The sequence below is a fragment of the Salminus brasiliensis genome, chromosome 6, assembly GCF_030463535.1.
Source record: "Salminus brasiliensis chromosome 6, fSalBra1.hap2, whole genome shotgun sequence".
NCBI classification, from domain to species: domain Eukaryota; kingdom Metazoa; phylum Chordata; class Actinopteri; order Characiformes; family Bryconidae; genus Salminus; species Salminus brasiliensis.
In genome coordinates, this window is record NC_132883.1 from 16,510,353 (window position 1) to 16,531,243 (window position 20,891).

The window sequence follows — 20,891 nt, forward strand, 5'->3', positions numbered from 1 at the left end:
ATTTACAACATGCTGTTGCCTAATTGAAATAGCATACATATGAGACCTTGTTTTGACTAACCTTTTTTTAATTATTATTTGTTCCCTCCTTGCCTCATTTCCTAAAGCCAGTCTGTTCCACTTGTAGGAATTTAAACTGACTGAATAATAAGGTGGAAAAGCCCATTTCCTTCCCAAGTGGGTTTTAGCAGTCTGTGCTGGTTCTTGGATTTTTGTCCACATCACATAAATAGACAGCAGATGTCATATTAGACAGAAATCTCCTAAAGTACAGCATTAATCCCCCCAACCCCCCAATCTGAGACTGCAGAAGGTTAATGCCCAGTTCTGACAGGAATGCTGATTATGTGCTAAATCTGGATGTTTCTGCTTGCTACTGTACTGGAAGAGTGAAGCATTTAGGGATAGGAGGAGTGCTTGTTTTATGATTTAAGGACAGCCACTGAAGCACCAGTTAGCATTCCTGCAATGTTTGAATGGCATTTGAATTGCTTGAGGAATGCTGATGATGATTTATCTTGGCCTTGGCATGCTGATTAAGAGTGAAAATCTGGATCTGATAAAAACTGAGGATTGACTTATTAGAGGTCAAAGCATGTACTATTTTCTGAGGACATGTGCATGTTTGTTGGCTCATTCATTGTCAGAAAAAAAATCAACAAAAAAAAATATTGTATTTATTTTGATTAAATGTACACTGTTAATGAATCGGATTAGTGGTTAGTTTCACTGGCGTAACTGCTGGGGGTGCATGGGGAAGTTTGCCCATGGCTCCATGGTTATGGGGGCCCTCATATAGATACTGACACAACTGTAGCTTATACCCGTGACTCACAGAAGGATTCAAGTCCTAACAAGATACATCACCAGTTAGTCTGCCTGTTTTTTTAACCCCTGTTATTTAGAAAGTTCATCCATGGTTATAGTTGTCAAACAGACGCTTAGAACCTTAGAACTCCTAAATCTTAAAAGAGCTAAATGATTCAATTTAAATGATGTAATAAAAATATGTTTGCTATGAAAGTAAAGATATGCCTTAGTGGAGCCAGGTGTTTCTTTCTGTATATCGCTGCTATCCAATGAAAAGCATGAATCTCCAGCTTTGTCCATTTTTAGTGTTCTCCATTGTTTGAACCCTGTAGCTACTCTCTACACTGTATTGGACCAGTTACTTGGAATGCATTTTTTTACATGAATGTTAATGAGGGTTTTTTCTACCTTTTTTCTGTAAAGTTGCCATTTTGGAGATCCATGTTTTTCATTGGACAGCGACAATATGTAGGTTATAAAGTCCTAGTTACACCTAGTTTACAATTTGAATGATGATCAGAGAATCACCAGACCAGTTATTGAATCAAAGTCAAATTAAATAATTTCAATCAAATTAAATCATAATAAAGCTGTATTTATTCTCATGAACACCCAGGGGGCAATATTAATACTCAACTGTTAACACTCAAATCACTTTTGTGTTCTTCACTGAAGAAGAGGAAACCCACACCTGTAGGATCTCACCAGTGTATGTATGTTTGCTTTTTTAGATTTAATGCATATGAATGACAATTCAATGTCACAAATGTTCCAAACTGTGTGTAAATGGAACAAAAATGAAGTAAATGAAGTAAACTATTTGATTTAACTAGCTTTGGTCCAGGCAGAACTTTGTAGCAGTTAGTAAACAGGCCAATACAATGTTCTTTTCAGTATTACAGTGGAGGATTCATTGTAAGACTGGAACATTAAAACATTTGTGCAGTGTTTTGGTAGAGCTAGCCTAGGCAGTGCCAAACCCTGTGTGATAAGTGACAATCACTGCTAGTGAAATTAGCCTTAAATTAGCAAAAAGTAACATTAAATAAAATGATTATTCTACATTGTGGGTTGTTTATGAAATTTGTAGCTCGAAGCAGCATTTAGTATTTTTTGAAATGATTAAAAAGCATCAGCTGAATTTGCTGATACCTGGAGATACCCTGATAATGCATCACTGAAATTTTACTGCTGTTTTTTCGTAATAGTATGACACAGAGTTTGATGGATGCTCACATTTAGTGGTATTTTCAGAGTGGTTGTGTGTTACTGTTCACTTAAGCCTATTTTAACAAAATCATAAAAGATCTAAATTATTCTGTTTAAATTAAATATTTTAACATATGTTAGCTATCAAAGTAAGTATGTGCTTTAGTGGAGCCCAATTTCATGTTGTATTTATAGGTTATAAGGTCCTAGTTATGCCTCTGATGATCAGAGAATCATCAGACCAGGTCATAAATCACATCACATCAAGTAAATTTTTTGTATTTTAATGCATTTATGCTGTAGTGTTGTTTTCTGAGTGGTTGTGTGTTACTGTGTTTACTTAAGCCCATTTTCATAGTTTGGCCTTAAAATAAACAAGCAGACAGAATACTTGAGAAATCATGAATATAATATATATCCCAATTGCTATATTATATATGAGTTTTTCCAGTAAGATTCAGTGTCAAAAACAGACAAAAACATTGGCAAAAAAGGACTGTTTTACTTTCTGCAAAACAAGACTATACACACTATATAAAACCTTTTGCCTACACAATCTGCTTTTCTGCTCTTGTGATCTGGTCTGAAAGCTTGGAATATGTACTTTTACTTAAAAGCTATGAGTTACGCTGTATTTTTGCCTGGTGTGTTTTGTATTGGGTGCCACATAGCAGTTCATTCATCACTGGCAGTTTAACTCCGGCAGTACAGCTACAGCTGTGGATTACTGTGTAGGTTCAGGGACATGCGTGGTGCGCATGTTTAATAAATTTTGCATGGTGGGTGGTTTTCCGAAGGCTCATGATATGAGTCACTATTTTAACATAACAGCTGGGAGCATCTTGAAAGTATGAATCTTTACACTCGTAGCCAAGTTCACACCTGCGCGGCTCTCAAACTCTTGCAGTTTTGTGATTGTATTGATTGTAGTGATTGTAAGAGAAATCATAGACACTGCATATTCTATCATAGTGAAATAATGTGATAATGTTTTGGCAGATTTCAGAGAACTTCCACTGTGATCTGAACTCAGAGAAAATGAAGGACTTCCTGAGCTCTCACACCCCTCACATCGACTCCTCTACCCAGGCAAAGGCGGCCATATTCTCCGTCTCCTACCCCTCTCCAGACATCTACCTGGTTATTAAGGTAACTCCACTGCGGTTTCCCCTCTTAGCTTCAGCAGTGCAGCTGAAGATGTTGGCTCCTAAATGCTATGTAACTGCTTCACTCATGCAGAAAATGTACTTGATTACCCAAGACATGTTTGCTTTAGTTTAACGCTAAAACTAAAAGGCTTATATTGCTAACAGCATAACAACTGAACACATTTTGAAAGGCAACATGTAATGGAAGCTTTTACTGCACCAATTAACATAATGGAAACTGTATGACTAAGTTATGTAACAAACAAACAACAACAAATAAATGGAAAGAAAAATAAACAAATAAAACACATCTCTCATCCCCTTTGAAGTAATTTGATAATATGTAACAAAATAATGTATATGTGTCATATCTGGGGCCTATATTTTGCTGTATATAAATTAGTAGGCACATTATTTATGTGTCTGTCTCATACAAAATATATCTGATAAAGCATTTTCCCCTGCACTTAAAAGTAAGCACTTAAATAAATCATTTTTAAAAATTTTATATTTTAAAACTTTTTATAAAACAATATTTAAACATACCAAAAAGTAACATAAGTTGAGTTATGAAGCTAATACAATTCAATTCAAATCCAAATTGACTTACTGACATTCTTTTTTACGCAAGTAGAAATCTCAATCTGAATTTTACTTTATTTCTTATTATTTATTCATTGTAATTAAGGAAATTAACTTCAAAAGCAACAGATTATGATGATAAATGATTTTCCATGACAAGTGGAACAACTGCATTCACCTCAGTTTAAGGCTCTTTTTCATTTACTCACTGACATAAGCTGTTCATAAACAGTCCAGCATTGCTTTTATTCATGCACATTCACATGTGTAACATAGTCCCTATATAGAGAGTTTGTATATGGATGTATGCTGAGTAAACCCATGTAGTCTGAAGACATGGTGTGAATTCATTGCATTTAAGTGTCCCTGTTTGTAAAAATAACAAATTGCAAATGATGCAATAATGACATGTATGTATGTGTGTTAGATCGAGAAGGTCCTGCAGCAGGGGGAAATTGGAGAGTGTGCTGAGCCTTACGTGGCGATGAGGGAGAGCGACACTGCGAAGGTGATCACAAAGAAAACAGAAGAACACAAGACATAACGTTGTGTGTCTCTTCAAACACCTCTCACGTCTCGTCTCTTCTCCTTCAGAACAAAGATAAGCTAGAGAAGCTGAGGAATCAGGCGGAGGGTTTCTGTCAGAGGCTCGGTCAGTACCGCATGCCCTTCGCTTTTGCCACGGTCAACATCGCCAGTGTGATCAGCACAGCCACAATGGAGCGAGACACAGCTGACTCGGACAGCCTGAACGGTGGGTGAATACGGGCCTGCTGAATGGAGAAATACAAACCATACCCTAACCCTAACCCTTTCTCGAGACCCCCCCCCCCCCTTGCCCCAGCCTAGCGAGCTTGGTCTGCAGTTCGCAAGCAATTCTTAGAATTGTTGTCCAGTGGATTAAGACGCTGCCACTATGATCAGAGGATTGCTGGTTTGAATCCCGGGCCATGCTGCTTGCCATCAGCAGGAGTCCGGAGTCCGAGGAAGCACAATTGACCTTGCTTTCTTAGGAATGGGTCGTGGGCGCTTCCTCCCTACATCAGTTCTAGTGTGATGTTGGTCATCACAGGTGTCAGCTGTGGGCACTGGGAAGCTTTGCGTCCCTCCGAGCGCACAGGCGTCCTAGCAAAAAAGATAGTGGCTGACATGAGGAGATGTGCTTTGTCTTTACCCTTCTAGGGTTGGTAGCATTGCTACTGATAGGGAGAGTTCACACACACAGGGATTGTGTAATTTAGCCTCCAAATAAGTGCAAAACTATGAAAAAAAAGAAATTTATTGTCAGTAAATTGAGTGAATTGAGACTGTAAAATGATGTTTGGTCCAGTTTTGCACAGTTTTGTATAGAATAATACATGCAGCTTACCTACTAATGTGGCATGCTGGGTTACTGACTCATTTTATTTACTGAAGTGTGTGGGGTTTTTTGGTTGTTGTTCTTTGAGTCAGGCCGGAGCAGTTTGGAGAAAAAGGCTTACTTGCCTAGGCGCAACTCTGAGAGATTCAGCATCCTGGAGGACCAGTTCAACCTGTCGAGCTCCAAACCCAGCTCCATAACTATTTCTACCTTCTTTAAACAGGTTAGTCCTTAAAGCGTTTGAGTTTAAAAATGTTCACATTTACATGAGTTTACCCTTACACCACATGTACTCAACCAGCCACAGTGACACAAGTCATGTTAATTTAATAGCTTTAAAATGTAGCTTCAAGGTTAATGTGGCAAACAAGTGATGTGCAGCACTTCCTAAACATCACACTACCTTCTGCAGTTTGCATACGGGTGGAGTGGAATATACACTCTCATTATTTGTTAGCTACATTAACCTTATGTAAGCCCGTGCTAAACTAAGGAAGCAGATTCCAGAGGTTAAATGTATGTTGGCTGATCAAGTCCAGTTGGTAAAAGAGAAACTACTGTAAATTAGCTACATTTTTCACCAAGATATAGCTTTAGAGGTGCCGGCATTTGTATTGTTTGAATTGTCTTTAAACATAAAAAGGGCTCAGATGCAGTTTTACAAGCCTATTTACAACCTTGTTATTTTGCCGCAGAATGAAACTGATTTTCCTTTCATGGTGGGATTGTGAAGAAAAAAAAGACGAGTCCTGCTTTTATTGGCTAGTTCATGTATTAGCTTAGCCTAACAAGAAAAAAAAATGGAGTCATTCCAGATGTGTGTTGTTATCCTCTCCATGCCCTCTCGAGGTGGTATGTGGTAAGGAGATTGTAATGGGATGCTGGCTAACACCCACTTAGTTCACTGGCTCTGGCAGTCTTTCGGCTTCCTCTGCTGAACCCTTCTCCCTTCTTTGGGCAGCAACTAGAATTAGCTTTTAGCCTTTTTAGCATTCCATATTCTCACAAAGCAGCTATTGTGCTTAACCCCCAAAGGCGTTTGCTAGTAAGCTGGATGTGTGTCAATTTTGTCAGTGTAAATTGACCTGTTTTATAGCTCTGTTATAATTATTGTGGATTTTCTTTTAAATAAAGTGACAACACAGTATAAGGATTGTGATTTGTCATTTCCACGCACTGAACTCTCATTATTCAGTTATACCAAGATAAATGCAGTTTCCCACAAACTGAACTTCTGAGCATTTTAAAATAGTGCCATGTATTATAAAATATTAACTATAAATATTAGCTCTTACTAAAGTAAATGTAAAAGAAAATTTTTGATTTCTACCTCACCAGTTTTTGCTGATCACCTTGAGACTGCTCAGGGCCACATTTTCCACATTTTCAAGCAACACTATTTAACACAATATCCACACGATTTGACTGACCTTTGTCTGCCACATTACATTCTGATACCATTACATCTCGGAATTGCAGAGGAGTTAAGCAACCTTGAACAGATAAAGAATCCCATTACTGCCACTACCAGGTGCTCTGTCACTGGTTTATTGTCACATCCAATTAAAATGTTCATTTGATGCATTGCTGTTTTAATATTATGAGAATAGTAAATAATGTCTGTGTGCGTGTTTCAGGAAGGGGAGCGTCTCAGTGATGAAGACTTATTCAAGTTCCTGGCAGACAGCAAAAGGACGTCCAACATCCAACGGCGAAGCAAGACGATATCAGGTGATGCTCCATAAACTCCCTGCATAATATTCTTGCATCAGTCTATATACCAAATATCTCATTACTGCTACTGGGAAAACTTATTTCCAACCGTATCTTTTAAACGGTGCCTTTAAAGGTTCTAGGATTTAACATAGTTTCTTCTATATTATCTAAGACAACTCAGAGACTCTTTATTCATTTTAATGTTTTAACCCCTTCAGCAGCCTATGTACTGCCTGCAAGTCCGAAAGTGTTATTACAAACTTCTATTACCAAAGAATAGCCCCACCAGTTTGTACAGAAGTCCCTGTAATTACTGAGTAATACACATTAGTGTGTAAAAAGCCCTTCTGTGTAAAGGGGTTAAGGTTTATTTACCTTGTTCAATAGTTGTTTATTATGAAACAACTTGTAGGCAGTACTTTATAGAACATTTTAGAACATGGTACTGTATAGCACCACAGAAGTCCCCCACAGTTACATTTACAACATTTTGCTTATCTGTAGCCACTTGCATATGAATCCTGTTACACAGGTAGAAGAATGTAGCATTAAGAGTCTTGCCAATGGACCACGCTGGGGATTGAACCCTAGTCTGCCATGGGGAAGATGGTGTTGTTACCCCTCTACACTACACCAACCAACTTGTTGGTTATGAGTCAATAGAATCCTTTCCAGTTATATAGAGCTCTTGTTTTCTTAGACTGTACATGAAGGGGGCAAGACATTATACCACATATTTTTAATAATTTCTGTTGATTCATTCATTATGAGAAGTTCACACATTGTAAAAGGCAGCTGTTGGTCACTGTCTGGCAAAAAACCTTGTGTGTAAAAAATGGCAGAAGAAAATAACCTTCTTAATTTCAAAGGAAGTCATTTAGAATATCATTTTAGAGCATTTCTATTGGTCCATTGGTTTACATTTATGGCATTTTAGCAGACGCTCTTATCCAGAGCGACTTACAAGGTTACTCGTATTACAAAGGTGGGCCAATGTAGTGTTAGGAGTCATTCCCAAAGACTCTTATTGGTGTAGCGCAGCATAGTCACCCAGACCGGGAATCGAACCCTGGTCTCCCACATGGTGTTGTAACTCAGTGGCAGGTAGTGGTGTTATCTGTTGCGCCACACCAACCACACACGTGGTCTTGCCATAATGTAAAAAACTGCCAGATTCAAATTTGAAAATTGCAGAAATGGAGATACAAGGTTTTTTTATGTGACAGCGGCATGTTCTTTTCATATGTTGTAAAAATGAAACCTGAAAAAGGTAGAATTACAAGGTTTTGATCAGACTATCCATCTGAAAACATGGAAATTCTGATCAGCTGTGGGACTAGAGATAAGAACCAGATATCAGAATGGAGTCGGATAAGTGCAGCATAGCATTCATGCTTTGGATATTCCTGTATTTGGGTGTGTGTGCTGGCAGGCTGTTTCAAACTGGAGGTGACCCCGTCTCCAGAATCAGTGATGCCGTGTCTGTCTCCTGAGCTCATCCCCATAAAGCCAGCTTCAGAGAAAAGCACGCGGCTGATCAAAGAGGTGCTTGAATTCCCCTCCAACGACGTCTACGTTCCACACAGCATATACCGGTCAGTTCCCACATGCACACAAGCACACATTTACCTCCGAAATGAACCTGGTTAGGACTGTCCTGTGCACACAGAGAGAGTTTTAAACATCCGCCACTGCCATGTCATTAACCTTGGCTTTCGTCCTCACATTGTGGCAGAACTAAATGTGACAGTTCCCCTTCATTAAATGGAAGAAGAGTCTGGAAATCCAGATGACTCAACGGATATCATTTGTCCTGACAAATCATGACCTCTGAGCTCTGGACATGGAGGACTGTGGGTTGCATGAGAACTCATGAGTGATTTGTGGGTGTTAGGCGCCATCTACTGCTGAATTATTTCACTACAGCAGGACAAAATCCTAGAATCTAATATTTTGGACAGTTGTCCATTATTTAATGTTTCAATATTGCTCCTCATATAATCTCCATTCCATAACGTTTGTCCTGTCACTGTTTTGTGTGCAGGAACCTGCTGTATGTGTATCCTCAGAAGCTTAACGTTAGTAGTCGCGGCAACATCCGGAACATTACCATAAAGATCCAGTTTATGAACGGAGAGGACGCCAGTGCAGCACTGCCTGTAAGTACACTCCCCCTTCACACATATTAGGACATGAGACCATGTCTTTAATATAAAGTCTATATAGGCATAATTTTAAAATCACCTGTTGAGACTGTTGTATAGGAGTTATATATATGTATATAGGGGTTGGGGTTATATAGGAGTTATATATATATATATATATATAGCAATTGGGGTTATATAGAGAAACACACACAGCAAGACAATTTGTCAACCCTCGTGCCAACTAGCTATGGGTGTAAACTGCTGCTACTTTATGTTAACTGTGCTTGTGATTGTCTTTCTGTAAAGGTAATATTTGGGAAATCCAGTGGTCCAGAGTTTGTGTCAGAAATCTGCACCCCCATCACATATCACAACAAGTAAGACCACTTTCTCTAAACTGCCGGGCTTCACTTTCTGATTTAGCTAGAGCGGGTTTTCTCAAAGCCAGTCCTTGGGGCCAATGCGGTACACATTTTTGTAAACTGCCCACTCCAACACACATGACCCAGTACATAAGGTAACTTCATTCATTGATTATTAAGCTACATTAGGTGTGCTGGAAGATACAAGGGAGTGTAGGGTCCCCAGGACTGGGATTAGGAACACCTAATAGATAGAGTGCAATACAGTCTTTCAAAAAGCTTTTAAATGATTTTCTTTTGTCATTATAATTGTTTTTCTGATGATTATTTTATTGGATAAAACAATAGAAAAACATCTTCTTTACTGTCTTTTTAATGTAATAAATATCTGAATATCATTTAAACTTTAATAACCTTTGAACACATTTCCTAACATCTTGCATTCCTTTCATAACTCTTTGAAATATATCTGATTATGTGACTTCTTATGTGAGCTCTGTTTTATGCATGTTTTTTTTATTTGAGAAGTAATAAACATAACCCCTATAGATTATCATACATAAATCACAATATTTTTAGCAGATCTAAAAATAATTACTGTGCAAATGTGTGATCACCTTACAGAGTCAGTACTTGTTTATACTGTCTTTGGCAGAAATCAAAGCTAAATCTTTGCATGCCTCTAGTTCTGAAATATCCTTGGGTCGTATTGCCTGCACAGCCTGTTTAAAGTTCATTCACAAATGTCCTATGATGTTTATGTGAAGAGACTCTGAGTGCCATTCCAAAAAGCTTCTCCTTAGATAGTCCATGATAGATTTTGAGGTATGTTTGGGATCATTATTCTGCTGTAGAATCCATTCTCTTTTTGCATCCAGGATCAAAACTGCTCATATTTGTTTTTTGGAATCCATTGTTTTCTCTCCACTCATACACTGTTGCCAATACCACTGAAGGCAACACAACACCAAACTATAATAGATCCACATTCATTGCAATATGTTTGCTGATTGTAACTAAACACTTTTTACTTCATCAGCCCACAAGCAAAGTTTGTGCAAGCAAAACTTTTAATGCAGGTTCTTGGCAATCATATGAGTGGGGGTTGATTTGCCTTTCTTACCAGCATATAAGCAGTCCTCTCCAAGAGTTTTCTTGGTTTTCCAGATCTCACCTTAAGATCCACAGTTTTCCTAAACTACCATTTCTTAATAACATTCTTCACTGTAAACACCGCATATGGTCATTGATTACCATTGATTACCACATGCGGCCAATGACACCATGCAGTCATTGATTACTTTTGTTTTCAGATGTCTAGACAGTTGCTTAGAGGAGTCCATGGCATGTACAAGGTTTAGTACAAGGACTCTTGAGATTGGTTGTGTTGATTACTTCTCAATTAAAAATGACAAAATGTGTTGTTTAGCCAAGGTCAGAACTGTTTATCTGTGGTGTGCAGGTCTCCAGATTTCTATGAGGAGGTGAAGATCCGGTTGCCTGCTCGGCTGACTGAGAGACATCACCTGCTGTTCACCTTCTACCACATCAGCTGCCAACAGAAGCAGAACCAGAGTGGCAGTGTGGAGACTCTCATCGGATACTCGGTTAGTCTCTGAACAGCAGCGCGGCCAGTTGCACCTGATACTAATCAAACTTAAGACTTGACTGATGAGCTACATTTGGAGTAAGGATAAATGTATATACACTGACAAAAAAATAAATGAAACATCTCATAATTTTATGCCAGTTTTATTTTAACAGTGACACATAGAATATAAAAAGAAAAACTGAGAAAATTACATGAAATGAGAAATAATACTTAACTTGAATTTCATTGAAGGAAAGAAGTATTTGACCCCCTAGTAAAACATCATTTAATACTTGGTGGCAAAACCCTTGTTGGTAAGCACAGCAGTCAGACGTTTCTTGTAGTTTTTATAAGGTTTGCACACACGTCAAGAGTAATTTTGACCCACTCCTCTCTGCAGATCCAAATCCTTAAGGTTTTTAGCCTTGTGTAGGTCAACAATTTTGTCCCTGACATTTTTAGACAGCTCTTTAGTCTTGGCCATGGTGGAGATGTTGGAGTGTCACTGAGTCTCTTGGCAGGTGGCCTTTTACACAGGTGACAATTTGGGACAGGTGTCTCTCATGCAGGTAACAACTTCACTGAGATTAGAGTGTGTCAGTGGTCTGTGGGAGCCAACATTAGTTATGTTTTTTAGGGAATCAAATACTTAGTTTTATCAATGAAATGCGAATAATTTTTATTTAAATATTATTTAATTTTCTAGATTTTCTTTTTGATATTCCATCTCTCACTGTTTAATTATTTGTCAGAGTAAAAATGTTCAAAATCGTTGGGGGATCAAATACTTTTCCTCCATTGTATGTCATTTTTCATGCACTGCAGTGTCCTTACAATGTTTGGGACAAAGACACATTATTCCCCTGTGTGTCACTCTAAAGTTGAAATTACAACACTTTTTACACAGTCTCCTCATTTTAGGACACCATAATGTTTCATTGTATTAATGTTCATTAGTACAGGCATTAGATATCTAGGCTTGCTTCTGAGAAGTCTGTAGTTGCCACTATTTAACATGAGGACAAGAGCTGAGCCAGCGAAAGTGAAAGAAGCTCTTATGTGGCTGGAAAACAAGAAAAACGCATCATTAGACGCATCAGTCAAACCTTTGGATTACCAGAATCCACTGGAATATCATATCATAAGAAGAAAGAACAAACTGGTGAGCTCTTTAATTGCAAAAGAAGACATCCACTGCTGATGGCAGAAAAATCCTCAATAATCTTCAGAAGACTTCATGAACAGACATACAGAGGCTACACTGCACTGTGCTAACCCCTGAAACAGAATGGTCAAATCACAGTTAGCAAAACAGTGCTTGCTGTAGAATTCTTGAAAAAGGTCTCATGGACAGATGATATATATTTAAATTTAAATACGTTTCAGTAAATGGCTCCAAACTTATTGGGTGACACTTCATCCTACAGCAAGATAATGAGCCAAACACACTGTTAAGACAACACAGGTGTTTTTCCAAACCCGTACCTGGTTTGTCTCGAACATTATGGAGCGCACTGTATTCCTTTAAAATAGCTATAATCTGTGTATTATTCCTTGATGGGATTAGCTTGCATACACACAGTGGCGTTTGTTTGCTTATCACTTATTCAGATGGCAAAGTGATTGATCTGATGTGTTTTGCCTGCAGTGGTTGCCCATCCTGAACAATGAAAGGCTGCAGATAGGACAGCACTGTCTACCCATCGCTCTGGAGCGGCTTCCTGTGAACTACTCAATGCATCCCCCTGAGGTAGAGTGTGCCAAATCACTACTGGCATGAGATCTGTTAAAATGAGTGCAGTTGTCTCATTTCATTACTGTAATGCACTAGAACGGAATGTCCTATTTGGCAGCCGGTTTGCGTCACACTTCCCCGTGACATTTGTGTTTATGTAAATGCACCGGAGACATTTTTGTTTATTTAGAGCTGCAATCAAATATATTTCACACAGTGATGCTTAGCAACTGTTTCTGATGTGTTTGAAGGGATCTATTCCTGTATCCTTAAAGGAACATTAGGCAAGGTTCATGACACACGACCTTTAGCAAATCAGTTGGTCAATACAACACTGGAGCCATTTTTCCCTCTTTAGAAGCACACCTCTCAAATGGCCTCATCATGCTACACACATACTCTACAAACTCTTCTTGCTATAGCAGTGGCAATATGGACAGAGCGAGCATCAAACTCCCATGTCTGAGGGGTGTGATGGTGTTTTGTACCCTGATATGTGGGTTTGCCCAATATAACATTTAGCTTCTTGATGGTCATAGTTTAAACCTATAAAGACTGGCTCATAGTGACAGCTGCTGTGAGAATAGTCAAACATGTTCTCTGTGTGATATTTCTTTATAATGCACTCCAACTGAGTTTCTCAGTCACTACCTGTGTTAACTAGTTAGCATCGTTAACTAGTCCTGCCACAACCTTGTATCCCTATTTTTTCCTATTTTTAACTTTTTGACATAATGTGTATCTGGCAGTTTTTCTGTAAAGTTGCCAGTTTTTGTGTGACATCAACGGTGACCCCGTTTACACCTGGTCATGTGAGCTAGCATCTGGATTGTATTCTATAAGGTGAAGCTCAAATGCGCCTCAGACCACCTTCAGAATTGGGATTTGGGAATTTGGTTTAAATGCATCTTGGATGCGTTTACACTTGCATTTTTATGTGGCTTCGTTTTATCCAGTTATAATCCTAATACTCAAGACACTTGAAATGACCAGGTGTAAACAGGTCATTGTGGATCCCTGAACATGGTTCACTCACTTTACTCAGCTTTCTATGTGATGAAGATGTATCTACTACCACTGTTCAACAGTTCAGCACATTATACAGTATACAATTCACAATGTTTGCGTAGCTGTTGCTAAATTCTGCATCCAACTTGATCCCCTTCACAGTTGTAAGCAGAGGCAGAGAAAATTGACCAATGCTCCTTGAGACCACTCCCTGTGTGCCAAAAACTAGCATGGTAGCAATGAACTTTGCATGGGCTCCATTAGACATAAATGCTCTTTGCTCGTAGTCAGAGGGGTCTAGTTTTTTATGCAAAAGGCCAGTGTGACTGCATGGTTTTATTCCAAACAAGCAGCAGCATACCTGATACAGCTCATTGTTCTTAAGACTGAGGTGGATTAAAAGCCCCATTTGCTGTATTTTTCTATCATTTTATTTTGTTAGTCTGACTTTGTTGGCTTCATTAAATATACTGTTTCCCTGAGCCATTAAGGCCAATGTATGTGTGACCTCTTTTTAATTGGATGCTCTGTGTTATGCTTGTAAATTCCTGTAATCCCCAGCTTTTCATGGCTTGTTGATTTAATATACACAAGCTCTGATTCTTTCCGAGCAGAAAACGCCGACCCAGGTGCCACCAATCAAGTGGATGGACAGTCATAAAGGTCTGTTCAGTCTGGAGGTTCAGTCGGTGTCTTCGGTTCATATACAGGTGTGTAAAACCCATCCCCCACGCACACATGGACGCTCTCTCATATAGAAATATTTACAGCTTCATATTAAAACCTGTTTATGACATATGTCTATGCCTGTCACTATGCTCTGTGCCAGGACTCTCATCTGGAGCGGTTCTTCACTCTCTGCCATGCTCTGGAGGGGAAGCCCACCTTCCCCATCCGGGTACGGGATGAGAAGCTGACAGAGAATAAGCTGGAGCATGAGCTGAAGCTCAGCATTATCTCACTGTCCTCATCGGCACTTGAGCCGCTCGTCCTGTTCCTCCACCTGGTGCTGGACAAGCTCTTCCGTCTCATCATGCAGCCCATGGTCATCGCTGGGCAGACTGGTGAGGATGCTGGTTTTGTTGTAAAGAATGAATTATTAGATGTTTATGGAAAGTTGTGTACATGCATGCATGCCTGCAAATGTTTGAATAAGTAAGTGAGTATATTTACAGGATTTGGCTGATGGATCCTATCCAGAGAGACTTACAAGGTTACTTGTATTACAGAAGTGTTAGGAGTCTTGCCCAATGGCTCTTTTTGGTGTAGCACAGTATAGGCTGGGAATTGAACCCTAGTGTTGTGTGGTAGCTCACTAGCAGGTAGTGAAAGTTATAGATGAAACATTCTTTCAACATTTTAAGCAAGAGTAGTGTGTTTGCTTTGTACAGTTTTGGAGGAGCGACATATAAATATTTGGTCAATCCAAGATTTGAGCTCTTGTAACTTTTACCAAGCTCTCAGGTCTTAATTAGGTTATTTGGACAATGCCTTTTTTTCACAGTTATTGTTAGGACGGGCCAGGTGATGCAAATTTCAAAGACTCTTCAGACCTTATCCTCGCAATCAACAGCAACAGACTTCGCTAAGCAGCTGCCTAGCACTTGAAATGAAAACAACTGATGACCCAAAAAGCTGTGTACATGAAAAAGAATACGTCATGTTGGTTCCCAATCAGGAACTTAGTATTGGTCATTAATTTTAATGACTTCATCAGCATGTCCAAAGAGATGACGGCACGTTGAGCATGACTACAGTAATTTTATCAATATTTTTTTTTAATAATTCTGTTTTATGTAAAGAAATGAAATTCTGAAAGTCATGTTATTGTGTTTGGCAGTTCATGCAGCATGACAGGGTTGAGTTGAGTTTTTTTTTTTTTTTTTTAATTTGGCCCAATGTCTCTTATTTGTGATAATTTAATTAAACTAATGATGATGATGACTAATTTAATGTCAGTTTTGTCGTTTGAATGGGAACTGCTTGTCCTCTCCTGTAGCACTCCTCCAACTCCACTGGAACATACTGTGACTACTCCTGTACTTCTAAATACACTATATTCACTTACATTACCAACACTCTCAAAAGATGGCTTTCCTGGAGTTTGCTCTCCAGAGACCAGTGCTGTATTCTGTTCATGACTTGAGCAAAATCGCTATTTCTGTTTACTGTTTTCCTGATCTGTGCCATTTTTGTTGTATTTTTTAGCAAACTTGGCCCAGATAGCCTTCGAGTCTGTGGTGTCCGTCGTTAACAGCCTTCACAACAGCCAGGAGCTGGCCAAGGACCACCAGGGCAGGAACTGTCTCCTAGCAACCTACCTTTACTATGTGTTCCGGTTGCCAGACACTCCCCTTGAACTCCTCCACACAGGTGCGACCATTACTTCACCTTGGATTAGCAGTACTGATGCAACACTCTGGCTGCAAGGAGCAATCATTGTGTGTTTGTTTACTAAATCAGATTAGATTTATGTCAGAAAGAACATTCAAGAAAGGGCTTCATTTAAAGAGGGAATTCTTTCAAACCACTCTCAAATCTAACTTACACAACTCCTCACACCATATCTAAAGTTTGCTTTTTTAGTTCTACACACTTGCCTCACATTGAATTTTAAGCAGGAAAATGATGTCATGCAGGCTCTGATGATCTAGGCCACTGTTATTTAGTAAAGTCCATTGAACCATGGAACTGCAGGCTGATCCATGCTGTGTGTTGGTGCGTTATTAGGTACAGGACCACTGTCTCAGGAGAGCAGGTACAGCACTATGGGTCGAGCCACAGCCACAGCTGTGGGCACCATGCTGCTGCAGTCCCGTATCCGCTCCAGCAGCAACCCTGACATACCTGCTCCACTCAGCTCAGAGGACGCTGAGGTCAAGAACATAATGGCTGGGAAGGTACTAACACACACACATCGCTGTCCTATCAGAATGCCTGTATTTTTTTTTTTGTTTTTTTATAACACCACATTTCAAAATATTGCAGGGCTTGAATCATCCTGGAAGCAGAATGTCCACTATCCTAGATGTTACCAGTCACTCTCAGAGTTCCTCTGGTAGCACACGGCCCTCAAACAGAAAGGTAACACACTAATTTCTGGATGTATCTGTAAATTTGTTGGGATTTTGAGGGACAAATCATTTCTTTTTAAATGAGCATGTTTTCAACTTTCATTTATGTATTTTTGCTCTGCATTAATTATTAGATCAAATTGACTCATATTTTGATGACCATGAAGCTTAGTGTTGCAAAATATACACCAAATATTAAAAAGGTGTTTATAAGGGTTTATGAAAATAAGACCCTTATAGGTATTCTGTTCTTACTTAATTGAAAAGTAACGATGAAAATCCTTGAAAGTGTTTTGCAGAGTGTGATGTAAGTGTTTGGGTTTCTGTGGCCCAATGTCTCTTATTTGTGATAATTTAATTAAACTAATGATGATGATGACTAATTTAATGTCAGTTTTGTCGTTTGAATGGGAACTGCTTGTCCTCTCCTCGTTTATAAAAGTTTTATAAAAATAAAAACCCTTATAGGTATTCTGTTCTTACTTAATTGAAAAGTAACGATGAAAATCCTTAGAAGTGTGTGGCAGAGTGTGATATGAGTGTTTGTGTTTCTGTTGCAGCAATTTCATGAAGAGCTGGCTCTTCAGATGGTGGTCAGCACTGGCGTCTGCAGAGAGAATGTCTATAAATACTGCTGGTTCTTCTTTGAGCTCCTGGTGAGAGCTTGGGTCGAGGGGTTTAATGATTGAGCTCATGCAGTTCCTTCAGAACAATCAGGACAGTCATGCATGAGACCCATCTTTCACGTCTTTACATTTTAGAGGAGAATGTTATGTATTTACGTGCTACCTAACGATACATTTGATTCATGTTCTGTATCGGCATAATCATATCTTCTGACCTTCTAGTTAGTTTCAGTTAGATGCCTGGACATAATGGATGGGCTTTCCTTGTCCTAAAAAAGGACTGAACACGCAAAAACAACTTTTGTTTTTGCTGCTCATTTCAATGAGCTGTGAATGGGAAATCATTCAATAATACATTAAGGAAAATCAATAAAAATACCATAAAATGACTTTATTACAGGCTTTGTTACAATCTTATCCACAACCATGACCTCTTGATAATTATGATTAATATTTCTTTTTTGTTTCTGTGTGTGTGTATATGTGTGTTTAATCTAGGTAAAAGGCATGGCCCAGCATGTCTCACACATGGAGAAGCAGGGAGTGCCCCGTAAGAGTCGCTTTTCTGACCGCTTCAAGGACGACATTACCACAATTGTTAATGTGGTGACGGCTGAGATCGGAACCATACTTGTGAAACAACAAAAGGTCACGATTTTAAAGTTGCATTTTGTCTTTGCCATAACGAAAATGGCTATATCCAACCTGGTATCTTTAGTGTAGGATGATGCTGTGAGATTCTCAGCTGCGTTTTCTTGCTGTAGCAGTGGCAGTTGGCCAGAGCATGCATCTAACTCCCATGTCTGAGGTGTGTGATGGTGTTAGCATTTAACCTTTATAGGTTATGTTGCCTATCACAGCATTTAGCTTCTATAAACACGTAGAATTGTTGTGTGTTCACTGTTCTTTGTCATGAGCTCCCATGAGTTGTTCAGTCGCTACAGCTGGCCAGGTTTACCCAAAGCTTTACTTCACTGTAATGATGAAGATTTATCTACTCTATCTATTATGTGTAACATGTGTCACACAAACACTTCAGTGCAATATACACTTTCACAACATTTACACACCTGTCCAGGAAGAAACACTGTTAATTCTATGTCTAATGCCACCTCCTTTACGTGTCATAATTTTGTCCTTTTTGGAAAAGCGCTTTGAGTGATGACTGTTTTAGCTGGTTTCTTGTGATGTTTTTTGGCTTACCATTTTCCGTCATGTTTTTGTATCCAAACAAATGGAGATGGGGTATCTCATAATTGTGATAATTAAAAAATTTGGTATCTAAAATAATTATAATATAATAGCTAAATAATAGCAATAATATACAATAAATAAAATAATATTTAATTACATACATAATATGTTTTATTGCTCCTTAGTGGATTGCCCATGCATTGCATGCACCAGAGAAATACATACAGATTTAGAATATACAGAATATAGATTGTAGAATATAGAGTTCAACTGTTCTGTTTTATATGTTGGTTTATAATAAAAGTCAAAGTGTTGAAGTAGTGTCAAACTTCTTTTTAAAATAGTTAGTCATAAGGTTAAGTACACATCACAGTATAAAAGAATTAGTATTTTCTGGCAATTATTTGATGGTTCAAGCTTTAATGGGCTGATACACATTATACTGTGTCACTAATAAAATGTATTTGTTTCATAATGTTTTACACTTTATTGATTTTATAAGAAAAAAGGGGGAAATCATTTAAAGAACCTTTTTCATTCACAGTGAACATGAGAGTAGATTCATAATGTGTTTCTTTTTCTTTGTCTGGCAGGAGCTGGATCAGGCTGAGAAGGTGAACATTAGTCTGGCTTTCTTCGTTTACGACTTGATGTCCCTCATGGACAGAGGATTTGTCTTCAACCTGGTGAAGAACTACTGTAACCAGGTAAGAGCTGCCAGTTTTGATTCATTGGACGTTCTGCTCTACATGCTTGGTAGATACACACTGAAACATCTTTAACTACATTGAACCACTTATCTATTAACATCACCTTAATGTTCCCAACCATGAATCCAGCAGTCACTTTAACCCAACCTTAACTTCACCTCAACACCTAAACCTAACCCTGAATAAAATCCTAACATTGAAACCTAATGCTGGTGAGAATCAGTTGAATATTAACTTGTATATTAACAGTTAACACTACAATATTAACAGTTGAATATTAACAACTGTAGATGAAAGATCATCTATAGACTGTCGGTAATCAGACTGTAGATCTGTAGATAACCTATACCCATACACTAGCCAGACAAAGTAGGACTAAGGTGTATAATATTTTAGTGTATTTTAAACAACTGTCCCACTACTGGTATTGATTCAGTCGAGTAGCATTAATGTCATACATTGTATTTGTGCTCACTGCTGTGTGACCTCACATTCCAGATGTCAGCGAAAAGTGTGTCCATGTCCACTCTGATCAGTATGAGGCTGGAGTTCCTGCGAGTTCTTTGCAGTCACGAGCACTACCTGAACCTGAGCCTTTACTTCAGCAGCCCCACCTCTGCCCCGGCCTCCCCCTGCCCCTCCATCACTTCGCAGGTCGGCAAGCCACACCCACAAACAGTGATACACACAGAGACAGACCTGTTTTCAGGTCCAGACCTCAGGACAGACTTGTTTGCAGGCACTTTTAGAATAGGATAGTAAGGTGTGCATGCCTTGGAAAGCATGTGTTTTCTTCCTACCTTAATGGCAGCAAATAAGTTGCAATATGACATTTTATAAGTAATAGGAAAATGTAAAAACTGCACCAATGCCAAAAACACCACTAAAAGATTCAGTCCCTTTCCATTAGTCCACTAGTTTTTAAAGGCTAAATATGAAGGACATTCATTTGAAGTAAGTAGTAGCTGTTTTGTTAAAACGTGACAAAGCAACTAATATGAGTCCAAGGCACTCTCTTACTGCAAAATATATTATTATTATTATTATTATTATTACCAGAGCCAAGATGGCAAGGATTAAAGCAGCTCTAATTCTGAAATAGCAGCTGATGAAGTTCTCTGAAAGTCAGCGATGCTCAGTGTCTTGTTGATTTTGTCCTTGCTATGAAGCAAGTGAAAGGTTGAAAGCTTTATAATATTTTCAGATGTAAGAGAGAGTGCCTCAAATTCATTTAAGAACAGGCTTCTCATAATCACTGCCTTTTGTTCCTTTGCAGAGAACATTTGCCAAAGTGCTGCACTCTGGTCATTTACATCAAAAGCTTGCAAAAGTTGTATAATTCTTGTTAGCTACCACCTTCAGACGAAATGCTCCACTAAGTGACACTGCTGTGTGTGTGTGTGTGTGTGTGTGTGTGTGTGTGTGTTTGTGTTTTTAGACCTCAAGCTCATGTAGTTTGCAGGATCAGAAGATTGTGGCCATGTTTGATCTGTCTCAGGAGTTTAAACAGCAGCACTATCTGACTGGGCTGCTGCTTACTGAACTCAGTGCAGCACTGGACATGGAGTCAGAGGGGTCAGTCAAATACACTTAACACAGACGGAAAATGTTGGCACTTT

At 38.8% G+C, this 20,891-nt stretch overlaps 1 protein-coding gene across 1 annotated transcript in view; it reads left to right on the forward strand.

The window, feature by feature from the left end:
* The window catches only part of dock8 (dedicator of cytokinesis 8), an 82,512-nt gene that overhangs the window by 34,351 nt on the left and 27,270 nt on the right, over positions 1–20,891 (forward strand). Inside the window, exons 9-28 of the mRNA XM_072681850.1 lie at positions 3,019–3,168; positions 4,177–4,257; positions 4,344–4,503; positions 5,202–5,332; positions 6,747–6,840; positions 8,258–8,420; positions 8,870–8,984; positions 9,279–9,349; positions 10,797–10,941; positions 12,574–12,675; positions 14,283–14,378; positions 14,498–14,732; positions 15,877–16,041; positions 16,399–16,568; positions 16,657–16,752; positions 17,303–17,398; positions 17,867–18,016; positions 19,156–19,269; positions 19,771–19,926; positions 20,711–20,847. Of these exons, the coding sequence (XP_072537951.1) occupies positions 3,019–3,168; positions 4,177–4,257; positions 4,344–4,503; positions 5,202–5,332; positions 6,747–6,840; positions 8,258–8,420; positions 8,870–8,984; positions 9,279–9,349; positions 10,797–10,941; positions 12,574–12,675; positions 14,283–14,378; positions 14,498–14,732; positions 15,877–16,041; positions 16,399–16,568; positions 16,657–16,752; positions 17,303–17,398; positions 17,867–18,016; positions 19,156–19,269; positions 19,771–19,926; positions 20,711–20,847 (2,627 nt within the window). The remainder of the gene's footprint in view (positions 1–3,018; positions 3,169–4,176; positions 4,258–4,343; positions 4,504–5,201; positions 5,333–6,746; positions 6,841–8,257; positions 8,421–8,869; positions 8,985–9,278; positions 9,350–10,796; positions 10,942–12,573; positions 12,676–14,282; positions 14,379–14,497; positions 14,733–15,876; positions 16,042–16,398; positions 16,569–16,656; positions 16,753–17,302; positions 17,399–17,866; positions 18,017–19,155; positions 19,270–19,770; positions 19,927–20,710; positions 20,848–20,891) is intronic.